This window comes from Myripristis murdjan, chromosome 12 (genome assembly GCF_902150065.1).
Source record: "Myripristis murdjan chromosome 12, fMyrMur1.1, whole genome shotgun sequence".
Classification (NCBI taxonomy): Eukaryota; Metazoa; Chordata; class Actinopteri; order Holocentriformes; family Holocentridae; genus Myripristis; species Myripristis murdjan.
The window spans coordinates 26,898,963-26,917,504 of record NC_043991.1 but is presented as its reverse complement, the minus strand read 5'-3'; the positions used below and the strand labels follow the sequence as shown (position 1 = coordinate 26,917,504).

The window sequence follows — 18,542 nt, the reverse complement described above, 5'->3', positions numbered from 1 at the left end:
AGGCAATCTAGAGCAGTGATTTCATGCCACGCCACTCAGTTCAGTCAACCTTAGAGCATCCAGCCAGGGCTATTTGTCACACTTTTTTTTTTTTACTCGTGCAGACTGTATTTCTTACAATACAACTTTATACAAGCCTCGATTTACTTTTATTTTCTATTGTAACTAGGGCCTATTGTTATTGTGTCCCCATGTGTTTCACTGGGAACGCTGAACCTCTTTTGCTGAAAAGTCCAGGATTGTCGTGTTCCACAATTACCCGTGGTGTTGCATGGCCTTACTAGAGGGGAATAAATTATTCTTTAAGCCTCTTGCACACCAAGCCAACACGAACATCCTACCTCTATCACTGCAGTTGTTGTCATGGGATTTTTTAACACCAGCAATTTACACATTAAATGCCACTCAGTCACGTCATATAACCTATTAAGTTAACATCCATGAAAATGTATAGTTATAGTTATTTTAGCGACCAACCTGAATTTCTAAACTCGAAAAATGACCAAATAGAGTGGGACCTTTAATAGCCTGAACTTATCGATGTAGCAAATTCAAGAAAAAACTGAAAAAACAATAGACTTTCAAGTTGTGTTTCTCTCCCTTCTATCAGCACTTCTATCGCCAGCCGATGCTCTCCTCTATTGTGTAACATGAGCTAATGTGAGCTATATGCCTCAGGACCGAGGATGCACCATGCATCATTTGTGCTGACATTTTTAGGTGCTAATGCTTCATTTCAGTATTAATGATGGGGCACAGTAATTTCTTTTAAAAACAGAAGCCAAACCGCTGAAATTGGAGCACACGAACCCAACAGTACACACATACAGGCTTTACTGCTTGCAGGTTTGAGATAATCATTAGCTGACAAAAGCCAAGAAACAGCAACAAGCACAAACACGCAGTGCATAACGAGCAAACGTGATTTGTTGATGCTATTTTTTTTTTTAAAGCATTTTCAGCTCAAAGTACAAGGGGATTAGTTTAGAGATCAGAACGTGCTGCTCCAAGCCCTACATGCCAGTTCGTATCATAACTATTACTGCTGGTTAAGGAGAAAAAAAAGGAAAAAAAAAAAAAAAGGGGGGGGGGGGGGGGGGGGGGGTATCTTTTAGCTATGCTTCAGAAAATGACATGTCAATATCTAATTAAAACAGTGAATGATAGATTTTCTATGCAAATCGCACACCTACAGGATGTGCATTGTGCATGTGCATTGATCTGATTGGCCATGCCCGGTGAAACACAGATATAATTTCATTATTATCTTCCTAACATCCACTTGCTCAAAACAACACTTTCAACTACCGACTGTTACCATAGCAACAGCAAATTTTGATGGTGGGCCTAGTATGGTATTGTGTTTTATTGCTATTGCTGGGAAATGACTCAGTGCACTCAGTCACACATGCACAAGCTCTCATCAAGGAGACACAGTGACACACCAGAGAGAGACAGGGGCATGTCCTCATGTGAAACGACATCAAAACATCCTCCCCAGTTGTGTCGTAGAAGCTCTCTGTGTTCTATTTCCAGTTACCAGTTTAAAAACATTAACATGGAAAAAAAAGAAAAAAAAAAGATGTGCTATCCAACTATCCACACAAAATCAAAGCACATGAATGAAAATTTTAAGCCGTGAAACTGAGTCAGAGCTTTTAAAGATATTTCACTCAAGGCCTGCTATAGTGATGTGAAACATTTCTTCACCACAGTCACAATCAATCTTTTCAACTCATTGGACTCTTTGGAAAAATAAAAACAAAAAAACAAAATAAGAATTATAATCTTAATAATATTTTATAAACTTAAAAATGGCAGATTGGGGCCTTATCCTGAGATAACCCCTTATAATTAATGTCTAGCCCTTTATTTCCTCATTCATTATTAATGCTCTTAAGTTAAAATAAACAATGATAGTCTCACCGTTGGAAGGCTAATGCAGAGTTAAGACTGCCCCACTTTGAGCTTTCACAGGCGTGGACTAGACAAACTCTCTTTTACCCTCTGTGTGCTTTATCTGCTATTGAAGACCATAGGGATTTTTCACTGAAACACACTGAACTGTGCAAAGGGCACAGGTTATTCTGAATTTGTGATGAAGTATTTGTAGCTATTTCAAAGCTGAAATTCAATTTTGATCTGCAGTAGTGGTGCAAACACAGGCTCTGCTCCGGCCTGTGGTGTGTGTGATCACTCTTTACAACAATGTGCTATGATCATTTATCCACGGTGTGATTCATAATGTCAGCTCATTTAGCCACCCAGCACCCACAGTCATCCATGTCGTTTGAGAGGATGTTAAGTCATTATTATTAAAATATGTTGCCCTCTTATCCTCAAGAGGTACACATCACCTAATAGATGTTTTCAAAATAAAAAAAATATATATATATAATTTTGAAATTAGAAAATGAAGGCATTGATTTATGAAATGTAATGTCAGCAGTGGACTCACTCATAGAGTGATATAGCGAAAAACGACAATAGCTGAGGTGGTGGACAGGGACACCGCCGGGGATTTTAGGCCCCATGAAAAAATATATATATCATTGGGCCCCACCACCCCGGGCCAAGCCTGCAAGATTGCTGTAACCACACTTCAAGAACTCAGTCAACCCATTCAAAGCTGTAAATAACTCTGCCTTTGCATGCTTGCAACTCTCTTGTATTTGGGTTCTTACTGTATGATATTTACTGACAGTGAGCTGTGACAATATAACACTGTGCAGACATGCATGCATCATTCTGCATACAGTGCATTTCACGACTCATACCCTCTATAAAAAAAAAAAAATGTGCCAAAGGCCATCTTTTGCAGTCTACATGTAATTTTAATGGTAAAATTCCTGAATGGAAAATACTCTTAACATTGATGATAACTTAAATAAATATAATTATAAATAAAAATACATTAACCTTTTCAGTTAAAATGAATTAACATAATCATCGACAGAATGTTATGATAAACAATAAACTCAGTCCCAGATTTCTGAACTAAGTGTGAATACCAACTAGAAAATAAGCAGCTGTAAAAGCAGAGGTGGGAAATGGAAAATAAAGTGGAAATGGAAGTGAGAAGGCCTGATGGTGGCGCTAGAGTAAAGGTCAAGTGTTCACCCAATTAAGACGTTTCTTCCACTTAAGGTCTTGATTGTGCGCAACAAATTTTATCCAGCCATTAAGTCCCATGACTCCCCAGCAATTAAGCCCACTGCCATGTCATTCAACACAGACATGCTCACCCTCTTCCTCAGTCAGGAGGCTTCATCATCGGCTGGGGGGCGGGGGATGGCGGGACAGGGCCGCTGAGCCTGAGGCTGGATCTGCTGGGCCTGGGACCGGGCATGGGCAGAGACAGCTGATTCAGTATTCATAGCTTGCTTAAAGTTTGCCTGCGCTGATTAAACAGCCCGGTATCAAGGCGAAGCGTGTAATGGAGCCACCGGTCCACCAGAGGAAAGCGTGTCAGTTTGATATTGGGTGTCGCTGATGCGTCAAAAATACACCGTTGAATGAAAGAGCAGTAACGTGACATCGTATAAAGGGAGGTGCACAGTCTGCGTAGGGAGGAGGGTGGGGTGGTGGACTTTCCCATGAGAGACCAGAGTTCCAAACCATGTCCAAACAATGGAGTTTGTTTTTTATCATGTTTGCTAATGTTTGTTAACGTTTCTAGCAAGTTTCCTAAACTTAACCCTAACATTAACCTAACCCTAACCCCACCCCTACCCCTAACACTAATTCCCAACTCGAGCTACATTAATCCCTAACACCTGTTCCTAAGTCATGGACGTGAGCGAGTGCCTTTTCTCTTGAAAACTCACCTCACAAGCCACCCATACTACTGAAATTGGAGATGAAGTAGGTGTGAGATACCGAGTGTATTGTTCCTGACACTTAACCCAACCCTAACCTTAACCTAGCCCTAACCTTAACCTCACTTTGACCAAGTATTTTATCTAACATTAGCTAACAAGCTAGGAACAATAAGCTAACTGTTACGGTGGACAAGTGGTGTGTCTAGTTGTGGCGCCTTGGCGATGCTAAAACATGACACGACACTGTTTCCTCTGGTGGACCAGCGGGTGTATCAAGATAACGGGTTGCATTAAATTTTGGCTATAGGAGGAGTGAAATGTAAAAAAACTTTTTCATTAAGAGATTGTAAGAACTTTTTTGTGAGTTTTTTGTGAAGATATTAAGTAACTAGGCGAGCAAAAGTACCGTTAGCCTATTTCACTATGGAGTAAGCTAACGGGATCATTTTCACCACTCAGGGACAACACCCACCTTTCCATTTAGTAACTAGATTTTTCTTTAGGAAGCTCAACCATGACGCTCCACCGGACCTGGACCTGGAACCACACCAAGCAGACAGAAGAAGAACAGGAACGCATTCCTTCCTGTCTTGCTGGAGAGCCAAGGACTGGAGGTCAGTCCATGAGGGAGATGATCAAGCTGCATGGTCTCTGCTAGAGTGGAAAATGAATGAATGGATGAATGAATGGACAAATAAATAAATAAAGAAGTAATGAACGTTACTTCATGAGAGAGATGGAAAGCGTGAGAACACTCATATAAACTTATCCTGCTGAAGTTCAAAAAAGTAAGTGTCCATGAAATGAGTCAGGCAGGGAAGATGGAAACCACCAGGAGGCCACTAGAGATTACTGATTATTGATTATTTTTTGTTCAAGTAGAATTCTATTTTCATGTCAGCTTACAAAAATACCGGTGCTCATATGAGTTCTCTGAATTATGTCCCTATATTGGATATCATGCTAATGTTGGGAGGTGCCGACTTCTCCAAACTGTGTTCAGGTGAGCAGTCAGACAGAGCTCCGTCTCTGTCAGCATCAAGGACACAAACTATGTGAAGAACAGAGAACTTTTAGCCTCTCCGTGGGCTGCAGGCATGACCAACTGAGCATCACAACCAGAACATTTGTCGACATGCCGCTGCCTTCCAACGCCGAGTAGCTGGTTATGGCGTCTTGGTTGGATACCTCCCGCTGCTGAGGAGAACTAAATTCAGCTGGGCCCGTGCCTGCCACAACAAGAACCAATTAACAAGAACAGAGCGGTGTGTGAACAACAAACTCATGAACGCATAGAAAATGAACTCGTGAGAGCTGCATGCGGAGGCCGCAAAGTAAAAAAAGTGAGGAAAAACAAGGCAAAAGAGAACAGAAGCTACCTCATTTCAAATGTCAGAGAAGCAGTTTGACACCATCTCATCTTGTATTTATTACGATATCTACCATGATGTGGGCTGTAAGCAGTGCTTAAGACTACTAATTGATTAGCTGCAAATCTGTCAACTATAGATTTCCACTATACTATCATTTGTTTTGGCTTGATGTTTTTTTTTTTTTGGAGTACCTGAAAGAAGAAATAATTTAGGTCAATGAACATAAATATTCTTACCTTAACTATCTCACAGACCATATAGCAAACAAAGTCTTTGAATTTCAGTTTATTATCAGTAGTAACCAGAACAGTTTGATCTCCAAAAGATATTGCAAATGCATTAAAATGTATTATGAATCCCGATTATCAGGGAAACTGAGTAAGAGCTCCTGCAGAGAGGTGTGGGATCAGTGCCTTGCTCAGGGGCACTTTGATGATACTAGTTGACAAAGTGCTGTGTTAACCACTTCACTTAACTATTAGTTTAATTTTGCCTAAACCTTGACACTAATCTACAATAATCATGGTTTTAAGCACTGACTGAGACAGGTTTCAAGAATAGGTAGTAGTTTAAAAGACTCAAATATCTGTTTTTAGAAGCATAGCTCATATCTGGTTATGAGTCCTATTCATGCTCTGTAAATCTTGAAAGCCATCTCAGGCACTGTGCTCCTTTGGTGTAAGATGGAATATTGTTGGATCTTTCAGGACTAAAAGCTCTGACTGTACCTGGGAGTGTTCAACTGTCAGTCACCACAAGAGGCTGCATGGTGATTCAAAACAGTGGGGAGGACGGGTCTCGCAACATTATGGATTACAGGGTAAACTACACAGAATATCCCAAAATGTGTAGCTATTAAATCTACTGTACTCAAGAGTAAAAAATACTCAAAAGGATGGTCCTTTGAATTGATGATAATAATAATATAACCATAACAATAATATGGGGAAATAAATTAGTACTTCAATGTCATTTCATGATATATTTATCAAAAAAAATTATATTTTCTTGTAGATCATTACCTGTTTTGTGTCAAAAACCATTGGTGATGATACCATACTAATCCTGAGTTTCATTCTGTCCAAGGCTAAAAGTTCTGTTAACTTCCACACTACACCTTCAGGTGGCGCTCTTAGCTCAGTCTCTACTCCCCATCAGCTGTCTTGTGACACGTCCTACATGTAAAACAGACATACTATGATATATCTAGATATTAAACTTTTTTTTATTATTATTATTATTCATTAAGAAACCATAGAAAAGTGTTTTTAAAAAAAATGTGTTGAAATGGATCAACACTATTGGCTGCACATCTGATCATGATTATAGAAGGAAATGAAAACCAGCTTCAGGCCGGCAAAACTGTCAAGCATTCTGTGTGTTCCAGTTAACTGAAAACAGGACTATATGATTTTATTCCCTGTGAGAGACCAGTTTTCATAGCCCAGTTCAAAGCATCATTTTCAGCTGCAGAACTGGACTCAGTCAGTGTCTGGACAGTGTTCAACCGGGGCTGGATGCCATCAGGATTTCAAGTTACAAACAAAAGAAAAAGCAAAAGCACAGCAAACTCTATTCTCTTTTAAGTCACTAATAAAAACACATGAGTATATATTTGTGTTTAACTGACTTTTTTTTCTTTCTTTAATATTTAATTGTTATGACATTCTTGTGGTTTGGGAATTATTAAGTGACCAAATAGTTCCAGCTTTAGAGTAGTGAAACTGATGCAAGAGCACAGCCAAACTTAAAACATTTAGTGCCCCCTAGAGGTTATGTGCTAACCCTAACCCTAAGGAAGAAATAACTAGATCATAAAATAATAAATAATGTATATAATAAAATTGCCTGTAAATGACAAATACACTGTCTGAAACAAAAAAGTTAGTAAAATTCAGAGACCATATTACATATTCACAGATTAATCAAGCATCTTTGAGAGAGCTATAAGCAGAATACCAGTTACATGCAGAGCTATAAAATTTTGGATTTCAATCATGAGAGAGACTGAAGATGAAATGAAGATGGTTTACTCTTTTTCTCAGACAAGTTGCTCCAAAGCTTAGGGACCTCACCTCAGCCTTTTATTATTATTATTTTTTTCTTTGTTTATTAATTTTTCTTTTTTTTGCTTGGCAGTTGATGCAAGAATACAGCAAGGTGTCAATATTTGTCATTAAAGATTAAAAAAAAAAATTCTTTCTCCATGTCTGAAATAAAGTGAAATGATCTTATTTTAGAGATATGACAAAATTGTTAACAAGACTCTCCAGGACTTCTCTTTATCCAGACTGAAAATTAACTAAATTTGTCCAAGCTTGTTAGATATTAATTTTTCAAAAAGCAGCAAATGATCTAAAGCATCCCAGCAGAAAACAAAACAAATCAGAGTGTGATGTGCTGTGGCACGTTGACAGTGAAGCCTGTCAGCACCAGGCGACATGATGGAGCCAGGAAAACTGTGTGACCCCTCCGCTGCCAGCTGCTCTGAGGGCCAACCTCAAACACACACTGGCTAACAGTAAAAGGGACTTCCATCAAAAGACACAGCACATAAAAATGGAAGTATAATGTGCATTTCCCTTTATAGATTGTTGTAATTTAACAGCATATTGGAGGGCAAACATGTGACCTATTATTTTGACAAGACATTAAAATCAGAAGCAGTAAATGTCCAGAGTAGATTGGAAAGCATTTTCCTTACTTAAGCTTATTGAAAAACCTAATGAAAAATAAATAAATAAATGAATGAATAAAATAAAAAATCTATGGCCATCTGTGGTTCTGTTGCACTGCTCTGTTGTCACTCTTCCCCTGAGTTTTATGCATCAAAAAAGTGATCAGTCATCTTAAGTGAAATGGTAAAGGTAGAGACTATACATGGAAACAAAAAAATCCATAACATTTTAATATTATGAATCAAAAAATGATATACAAAGTTCCCCCAGTTTCAACATTTTTAATAAGTTCTTCCCATCATGATTAATTTAACAAGGCTTCTCTCTGTAAGACACATTCAGTCCCCGTTCTCTCAAAAATAAAATTAAGGATGAAATGAGATAACTGTGGAAAAGGCATATCGTTAATTGCGAGTATATAATAATCAGTGTTTGCATATAACATGATGATATCATGAATAGAGAATATGCTGTCATGCGTTATATTATCTGTTGAGTTACATTATGGTCCATGTTAGGAACTCCTCGCAGGTTATAGGTTATGTTGTCTTAAATGCATGCTAAACTATGTTGCATTTACATGGAGAGTAGCATGCATATCGTCAAGTGGTGGTTAAATATTATTTTTTCCCTCTAACATTACAAATAGCTATCATCAAAAGACAATTTCCATGGCTAACTCAAACAAAGTATCATTCTTGCCAGCTTGATATCCAACAAGGTTTGACTCTAACAACTTCAAAATACCTCAAAGATTTCTTGAAATATTATGAACAATACTTTACTTGGAGCTTTCACACTGAAGGGCCTCATGATTATCATAAATCAAACATCCGTTCGCATTGTCCAAGGCAGCAAAAGGATGCGTTGGGGCATCGTGTCATTCAAAGACATTTCTTCCACCAGAGCAAGAGAGTGACTTGCCACCAAGACGAGCAGCTCCCTAAAAAGAATGGACACACACACACACACACACACACACACACACACACACACACACACACACACACACACACACACACACACACACACACACACACAGTAAAAATGATACCTGAATATCTACTTTATTAAGAGTTAATGTGAGTATAAGGACCAACCTACCCCAGACTGTCCTTTGGAGAAGTTGGTATGAGCGTAAAGGAGCACTGCGATGTCGTTATGTCCTGCCTCCAATGCGATGGACAGGGCTGTGCTTTCATCCTGTGGACACAGACAGACAAAGCACACACACTCTGAGAAGTTTTGCTGTGTGCTGAACTTCACTAATGTAATATAAGAATCACATATCACACATTACACAACTCTGTCTCCTAAAAATTACATTCCCATACAACTAAACTACATTCTCAGTTAAATTTCGAGGGATTTCCTTACCTTTACAAAACCACTTGGTTAAGGTTAGGGAAAGGTTAGGTTTAGGCATAAAAAACACTTGGTTACGGGAACGTGTTTTATGTAAGATATGCAACAAATGAACACTGCTATTACAAATGTTCTTGTGATACATTAAAAACATAATCGTTGGCAAAATATGTTCCCCTTGAAACAGAATTTTTAGGAGAAAGAGCTCTGTGTTTCCATCATTTTTCCTGAAGGTGACTGAATGAAATAGAAGTTTTCATACAGTTTTTAAATTTTTGTTTGATTAAAATCTGTTTGTGTGATGCAGTGTGTAAAAGACAGGCAGTGCTTGAAGCCACCAGGCCCAAAGAGGCTGCATGAGGTGGCAGGAATGACTCACATACACTGTCAGTCAGGGTGGCATCGCAGTCCGGCTGTGCCAGCAGTAGTTTAACAATGTCAGTGTGGCCATGCTCGCTTGCACACATCAGTGCCGTGGAGCCCTCATCGTCCTGGAGGTTAACCTCTGCCCCCTGTGCCAGAAGTGCCTGCACCATGTCCATCCTGCCATGGCTCACTGCCAGCATCAGTGCTGTCTGGCCTGCCTGGAGGAGCAGAAACAGCAGCTTAACCACACTGATTCTTCTTATCTGTGCTATTCACAAAAACAGACTTAGAGATTGTCTGATAAGCCAGAAACATTCACATTCTCTTCTTCCTTCACTCCTTAAAGACAGACCTTCTTTCTCTCACTCTTACTTTCAATGCGATATCCACTGTCCCTGCAACAAGGCTATTTGAAAAAAAAAAAATCCTTACACATTAATGGTACCTCCATGTTGTTCCATTCACACTACAAATATAATAATCCAAAGGAAATAAACACATCCATTTGTAGTATGAATGAGCCAACAACAGGCTTACTCATCCCTGGAGCACATGGAAACATTAAAGTCTGCCTGAAGGACATCACACCCACAAACTAACCTGGCTCGCCTTGGCATTGACATCTCCTTTGGTGAAGAGCTCCTCCACCACTCTCATGTCCTCGGGAGTCGCCACAGCTGCAAGAGCAGCCAGCATGATGGGCGTGTAGCCTGCCTTGTTCTGCTGATTCACACTGCACACCTCTGAAGTGATGGCAGTCAGTGGGGGCAAGTGGGAAAAAAAGACATATGACTGAAGAGTTACAGTACGTGGGTGCAAAAACAAAAGATGTGTACATCTTTATTTATAGTTAGACTAACCGCAGCACTTCCTTCTGGATTTTATCAGGCTTTCTAACACCAAGCTTCATCACATTGCACCCAGAAGATTAAAAAAAAGTTTGACAGCCTTTATGTATTATGAATAAATTATAACAGATTTCTTAATAATAGATTTCTTATAATTTCATATATGCATTCCAGTTTACCTAGAATGGGCTAAGTCCAGGACTATATTAATTTATTCTATATTAATTTATTCAGAGCATAGACTGACCAGAAAGATTTACAACTGGGAAATATCAAAGGGATCTCCTTGGGCCAGCGAGGTGAAATTTTTATTTTCTACTTGTGATTTGTTATATATATTTCACAATAAATTATGTTGCAACATTCAAGAAATTAAAAACATATTTTTCCAACAACATAAAGAAAAATGGTCTGTAGAAATATGGAGTAAACCTAAATTAAGAACTTATTGCCTCATAAAAAATACATATGAAGTAGAAAAATATGTTGAACAAAATATATCTAAAATCCAAAGATCCCTCTGCGCCCAGCTACGTTCCGGCACTTTACCTCTGGCCATAGAGACGGGCAGGTTTAGGGGTGTACCTGAGGAACAGAGACTTTGTTTGCTCTGTGATTTAGAACAGATTGAAAATGAGATTCATTTTATGTTCCTTTGTCCTCTGTATGATGAGCTTAGACATGTATTTTTTGGAAAAATGAGATTGTTATTCAATGGTTTCTTTTACCTGGATGATTATAAAAAACTGGAATTATGTTTCAGAATAGGGGTTTTTCATACAGCTAACTTTATTTGTAAAGCGTGGGAAAAGAGAAAAGATGTGCTGTATATTTGATTTGAATTTGGTAATATATACAGTATGTAGTCCATATGTGCAGGCATAAGAGTATGTATGTTTTTCTTTATTTTTGTTTATCTGTTGTTGTTTTGTTTATCTGTTTACACACTATGCAATGCTGTTTGTCATGTTTAGTGTCTTATAAGCCCATGTGGGTTGGGCACCTTGAGTGCATGACACTTAAATAAAATTCAATTCATTCATTCAATATTCCCTGTGAGAAACCAGTTTCATTAGCCCAGTTCAAAGGATCATTTTTGTCTATAACTAGACTCAATCAGTGTCTGACAAACTATCAAGTTAACACTCATTGTTATAGAAATTAAACCTGAGGACAAAAGAATAGCAAAATCTCACTAAGTCACTAATGAGAACATTTGTATTTATTTTCTGTCTTTAATATTTAATTATTATGGTATACTGCTTAATTTGTGCAAAATTGTTGTGGTTTGGGAATTCTTCAGTTCCAAAAAGTACCAGTAGGATAATTTGTCCAAATGTTTTTGCTTTATTTTACATTAATTACTTGGAAATTTAAAAAATGCTTGACCAAAGAAGAAAGGTAAAGGGAGGGAAGAAAAACAGCTGAAAGTTGCTATAAATGAGATCCCGAGGGTATATTACCTGCATCCAGAATCTTCTTGACAACACCAAAGTTGGAGTGAGACACACTGTAGTGAAGAGCTGTGTTTCCATTGCCATCAGCCATATTAGCTACATGTTGCAACAGTGAGGGTGATATGCTCCTAAATGTAGCCAAGTAGTTCTCCACAATGTTAGGAGCAGCTGATTTTTGGCTGGACACGCGGAACCACTCCTCCTGGACTGTGTGTACACAAGCATCCTGGGGGGGAGACAAGACACCCATGTGTATGAATTAAGGAAATGAATTGGTAAATATAAGAAAGGAAATGAATTGGTTTCTCAGCCATCCTTATCAATACTTTGGTTTTGCCAGTTGCCATAACTCACAAAGTGCATAGCAATTGTAACTTTGCATTAGCCAGGGACATCTTGTAATCATGGGACTATAGAGCACGGACAAAGATCACAACAACAAAACAACAAACCAATAACTCAATAACTCAATAACTATAAGGAAGAAGCTCCAAATTAACCTCATAAAGAAAAGCGCTTAAAGGCAGACTATTCAGTTTCATAGGGCAGGGCACAGCACTTTGTTTACTAATGCAAAGGATGCATCTGAGGAACGACAGGCTGAGCTCTGATAACTGATGGCATCGACACAACACTTCTAAATGTCTCTTGAATCCACTGTTTTGATATCACATGTCCACAAAAAACATAAAAAAATAGCAAAATGCCCTTACTTTTGTAGTGAGGTAAAAGAGCTGTGCTTAAGTCATGATGCCTGTATAAGTTAAATTAAATTTGCAAATAGCATTCATCATCTTTTACCATATAGCAAAGAGGTGTCTCTTCCCCTTTGTACAGTCTGCCTTTAAAGAACCACACTGTTGTTTTTGCATGTTTATCCCATTTATATGGCACACATAAATAACATTACTACTGACTGTTTTACAAGCATACTGTTGTACTGTACTGCTTTTTGATTTTTGAAAATCTACTTTGACAAAAATAAACCTGTTCCCACTGATGGGTTACCTAACTCATGTTGAGAAGAGGTTCATTAGAATATTAAAAGTCATTATACCCTCTGGTGGGTTAGGTTGGTAGTAGTTTATGGTGTGTGAGTGTGCTTGAGTGAATTATGCCTAGATATTCCTTATTAATCACACTGTCTCTCTTGCTGTCTTCAACTATCTCTTTATTGACATTTAAATTGCTGGGTTTGTTTTTGTCTCTCACTTTTTATGAGCTGCACTACAAATTCCAATCAAGCACGCTGACATGGCAATAAAGTCTTGGATAGTAAATCATGAATTATAGTGGGAGTCAGGAAGTCCTTTTCTTTTAAAAATAGCATTGTTTTTTTTTTTTTTTTTTTTTTTTTTAAGCTCAAAAAATATACCATGGCTGAAAATTACAGAGTCAGCACATTCCTAGGCTTTTTGTGTCCAATGCCAAACTCATTTCTTTAAAAGACATACTTGAACACACCCTGCATCAGCAATTCTCCACACTCTCCCCGTCCACACACATGCCCTTAAAACAAACACACATGCATGCACACAAACACAAAGAGCTTTCAAATACACGTCATGCTGGATATGATAAGCAGAACTTACCAAATCCCTGCCGGATAAAGCTGTGTCATCATTCAGGTGGATCCTTAAGGCTTGACATGCAGAAAACATCTTTTCACTTAGCTTAAACCTTAAAAGAATAAATGCTACTAGTTACTAAGCACTATTTTAAACTGGAGATGATCCTGCGGTAAAAGATAGCAGGGGTACACTGATATACAAGACATTATGGTGATTTAAGGTTGGTGCTTTTCAATGCAAAAACCTCACTCAACTAAGATGTTCACCAACACCAAAGACTCTTACCTCTGCTGGGTATCTGATGTTGCAGAGCCTTTCACACCTTTGCTCTGTGCTGGTTGCATCCCCCCTTGATCAGACTGCCAAGAAATTTCCCTCTGTTTTCTGTTTGCTTCTACAGAGTCAGCCTCCTCACTGGCAGATGGCCCATAAGTTGACTTAGGGTCCAATCTAAGGACAAACCACAGGACTCTAATGCATACTGCACAAACATATTCAGGCCTGCACACATGCAAAGCATCAACCCCATACTGGACAAAGCCAGAAGACATGGTATCCATCATAAATACAAGTCTCAAGCAAATAAGAGGCTGAACATGAGAGCCTTACCCTGTGGTCACCCCCATAAACTTCATGGTCTTCCTGTTGCTGCTACAGACTTGGTCACCACTTTGTTTCTTCATGGTAGACCGCAGCATATTGACATTAGTTGGCCTGTCTAGGGACAACCATGGAGCACAAGCCTCTGAATGCCACATCACACTTAACTAGTACAATACGTCCTGTAACCTACATGACTGCTCGTCGTTTGTTCTAACCCTCTAATACGACCAACGGGAGCTTTTCCTAAATCAAGAATTAGAGCTCAAGGTTTGTAATAATGATTAAGGTTAGGTAAAGGTCAGGGTCACGGTTGCGAAACATTAAACATTTGCTAATATTAGCTTGTGGACGTTACGTACTCAGGTTGGAAGAAAGTATTAATACATACATATCATGATATTATGTTTTGTGGTACTGTATTGATTCTCTAAAACACTACATTTAACAGTTTACATGCAAAGATTTGTGACAGACAGTGGTTCATTTTGGGTTGTGTTTGTGTTGTAATCTATATGAGACAGGAAGAAGTAAGTACATATCAGTTTTCCTTAAAGTAGATTTAAAAAAAAAAAAAAAAATCACAACATATTACCTTGCTTACAGTGTATATATATATATAGTTTTTTTTAACAATACACAGCCCTAATTAATCTAATATCATCATTTTGACATTTGCAGGGTATTAGCTTTTATTAACTACAAGCCATTTAGTAAATTGGAAAAAAAAAATCTGACACAAAACCAGTAGGGTGTGGATCTGTAAGATTTAGACCTCACAAGATTATTCTAGATTCATAAGAAGAATTGGTTATGCTTTCTTGCAAATATGAGGGCTTCATTTTAAAAAGGAGAAAACATTCCCTCATTCAAGTCCCTCCTACAAAGCCATTCAATTTTAGATCCTCTTCTGCCACAAACTGCTATGTAGTGAGAAATACATGATTTCCAAAACCCATTGCCATACCAAACATTCCATGTGTACACCTCAAAGAGTCAGTTTGCCAAGCCAAAGAGTGCCACTTCCTCTAGACTTCACACCAGTCCAAACTGGGACTGGGAGTGGTCTGGGAATAGAATGTTTTTGATATGGTGAACTTTTTAACAGACAGTAGCTGTGACTCTTTCCCTCTTGATGCATACTATATTGTAGCAAAATGAGTTTTGAATGTAACAGATTACAAAAGGGACTAACACAATGACACACACACACACACACGCCCACGCCCACGGACACACGCACACACACACACACACACACACACACACACACACACACACACACACACACACACACACACACACACACACACACACACACACAGGAAGCCATGTTTGCACAGGCTTACCTTCTAGAGCTGAGGATGCCTGTTCTATCAATTGAATCCTTCTTTTCACCTCTGAATCACCAGGTTGACAGATTCCTGACTTTCCTTTATCACTTTTGGAGGAGTCATTTGAGAGCTGAGATAGGGAGGGAAATGGTCTGTTGGCTGCAGCAGAGAAAGTTGAGTTTAGTTTTTTATATGTTTTTTGAATGGTATTCATTAAATGACAATAATGGCCATCCAACACAAATATCAATCCTTGCAGTGATACCTGCGGACTGTGGGTCTAGAAGGCTTTCTGTTCCTCCTTGTGTCATGGCTGTGTTTATACACGGCACTTTAGAGCTAATATTTCCCAGGCTGTTTTGCTGCTGCACAAACACCTGCTCACTGTAGCTGTCTGTGAGAGGGTCCTGCTGCTCCTTTAGCAACCTCTGCATCTTCTCTATGTAATGGTTCAGCTCTGGGTCCCACTGGGACTGTCCAGAATGCTGGCCAGGTATTCGGTATGAACCAGACAAATCCCGTATTTTTCCTTCACCTACACCGATGCTCCTAGTCTTGGTGGGGTCAGGTAGATGGGAAGGTCCACAGGCCATATTCCGTGTTTTTAGTCCAATAAGGAAATTATCGTTAATGTTTGTGAATCCAACACCTATGTCCCGGGTTGCCTTGACTGCAGTCATTGGTATTTGTTTTAAGGCACTTCCTGCCAAAGATTCCGTTCCTACGCCAATTGAACGGGTTTCTGGGATACCCTGAATGTCTCGGACGCTGTTCCCAACAAACACTGTCCTAGTAACTGTTTGTGCAGTGTTGGTGTGCTTCTCTTGGGTATTGAGGACAGTGTTGGTGCTGGAGTTGGTGTTGAAGGCACATCTGGTATTGGTAAAGCGGGACACTGAATTGGACACTGTGTTGGTGCGCTGTGAAGCAGTCTGCGGAGATGCCATGATACCCTGATCAATCCCTCTGACTGGTTCTGTAGCCACTCCATGCGAAACCACTTCCTTTGCCTCACTAACAGTTACATTAACCGAACAGTCCCCACACGCCACTGAACGATACTCTATCTGTCCTTTCACAGACCCCAAATTCTCCATTGTTATATCTGTGTTGGTTTCTGCATTGCATACCACTATCTCTGTTCCAACCCCCTGTGTTTTTGTAATAACTTGTATCCCTACACCCTGTTCCCTGGTCTCCCCTCGCTCCCTCACCACCCAGTGACTCATCGATGCATCTGAACCTGTACTTACATTTCTAAGCTCAGGCCTACAAGATACCCCCACGCTGCACCCCTTCACTTCAGTGCACTCCCCTGTGCTGGCATCTCGGAGCTCTGTATGGTTACCCACTCCCTGGCTCCTGGTTTGGGCCCTAGCTTCAGTGCCTTTGCTCTCAGTAGATGGTCTAGCAATGGAGGCCTTGTCAACCCGGTTCCTAATCCCTGCAGCCTGAAGCTCCAGCTTTAGACGGCTCATCTCTGACTGGAGAGCTGACTCTTTCAACTCTGCTTCCAAGTGACATATTCTCTCCTTCAGAGTCTCAATTATTTGCTGCTGGATATCAAGCTCTGTATCCCGCTCTGGGACAATTCCAAGATTGAATTCAGATACTTCTGTTGCAACAGATCTTGTCTCTATGTGTTCAGTGTCCACATATTTGTTTTCTTTTGGGGGTTTGGACAAGATGATGCCTACATCTTCATCACTTGCAGGGGCAACTGACTTGATGGATTTGTCGTGCGGTGTATTCTTACTTATTGCGTGCTGTGCTTGCAAACGTCCACCTTTGATGGTTTTTTCCAATGCCTGCATCTCTTCAGTCAGTTGCCTGAATTCCCTGAGGCCAGTATTGTTACTTTCATTGTCAACCTGACAGACCCTCTGGAGTTGGTCAAAACTGTCCATACTGTATGCTCTCTTCCAAATGATATCAGATATGTCTTGGTTGTCATTCTGGTTCTTTAACTGAGAGACCAAATGTCTCTTTTCCTCCTGAAGGACTGAAATCTTCACCTGTAGGATAGGAATGATTTTGATCTGCTCTTCTAGCTCCTTCAGCCTTTGCAGAGCTACTACCATCTGGTCACGGACATGCTGCAAGTGCATGGAACCAAGACTTGTAACTGGGGTGGATCTGCCAGAGCTTTGTGGGCTCAGCCTCAAGGACCCTGTGCTGCCCAGGGAGGAGCTGAATTGGACAGACAAATCACCCCCAGTGCCGGTAGGTTTGTTCCCATTGTTGTTCTGGTTATATGCACCCAAGCCAGTGAAGGGGGAGAGGGATCCAGTGGAGCCTACTCCTCCAAAGCTGGCAAGTCGTCTACGAGGATGGGGCTCAGGTGGAGGCTGGATGGTCCTCTCCTGTTCCAAACATTTGCCTGTTTCCATCAGCATCTTTTCCACAAGAGAATTGTGTTTGGGTAAAGTCAGAGATCTTGCTGCAGGCTTAGGCTTCGACTCAGGAGGCATCTGAGAGGCTGTGGGTCCATCATTCCTGGATGGTGGGATATCCAAGGTTGATCCATGGGGTGGAGGAAGCGGGGGGCGACCTCTGGTCTTTGACGACGTGGCCAGTAGTCTATTATCATCACTACTAGATGATGGCAGGGATTCTGAGGAATGGCACTGGCCAAGTGAAGTGTCACTTTGTGGTTTTTCCACATTATTTATGGCCACTTTGGGCCTTCTCTTAAGGCTTAGCCGCTTAATGTTGGTGCTGTTTTGGAAATCGTCCACACACTTGGAGTGGCTCAGGTCCAGCTGATAACTGTAAGCTACCTCCAAGTGGTAAGGCACACACTTCCCGGTGCTTGTTCCTGTGTCATACATAATGGGAAGACAGAAATAATTCATTACTCTTAAAGAGAAAATAATAATAAAATAATAATAATAAATAAAAATATATTCAGGACTTTTGTCATTTTTACATTCTTTGTGTTTCACACTGTCCCAATCAATCTGATCATCATGTGATGATGATAATATTATGTCTCAAAAGAGAATGACACACACACACACGCACACGCACATGCACACACACATCAACATGCACCGTGCATTGTGATGTTTAAAATCTTCTAATTTTTCAAATAGAGTGACGATGAACATTATCTGGCACACCAACTAG

General features: G+C 39.8%; 1 protein-coding gene across 1 annotated transcript; it reads right to left on the bottom strand.

Moving 5' to 3' along the window:
- Positions 1–8,559: 8,559 nt before the first annotated feature.
- On the bottom strand, positions 8,560–18,244 carry LOC115368611 (KN motif and ankyrin repeat domain-containing protein 1-like). The gene is made up of 9 exons (XM_030064808.1): positions 15,679–18,244; positions 15,429–15,572; positions 14,089–14,197; positions 13,501–13,588; positions 11,915–12,134; positions 10,204–10,346; positions 9,621–9,821; positions 8,977–9,075; positions 8,560–8,815 (listed from the first exon to the last, which is right to left on the bottom strand). Exons 1-9 carry the CDS (start codon positions 18,242–18,244, stop codon positions 8,753–8,755), a joined length of 3,633 nt encoding a protein of 1,210 aa, XP_029920668.1. The 3' UTR covers positions 8,560–8,752.
- Between the last annotated feature and the right edge of the window lie 298 nt (positions 18,245–18,542).

Coding starts and splice junctions, on each gene's coding strand:
- LOC115368611 (XM_030064808.1), bottom strand. CDS start 18,244: ATGTATGACACAGGAACAAGCACCGGGAAGTGTGTGCCTTACCACTTG. Junction 9,076..9,620: donor ATGCCACCCTGACTGACAGT/GTATGTGAGTCA, acceptor CTGTGTCCACAG/GATGAAAGCACAGCCCTGTC. Junction 8,816..8,976: donor TCTCCAAAGGACAGTCTGGG/GTAGGTTGGTCC, acceptor CATTCTTTTTAG/GGAGCTGCTCGTCTTGGTGG.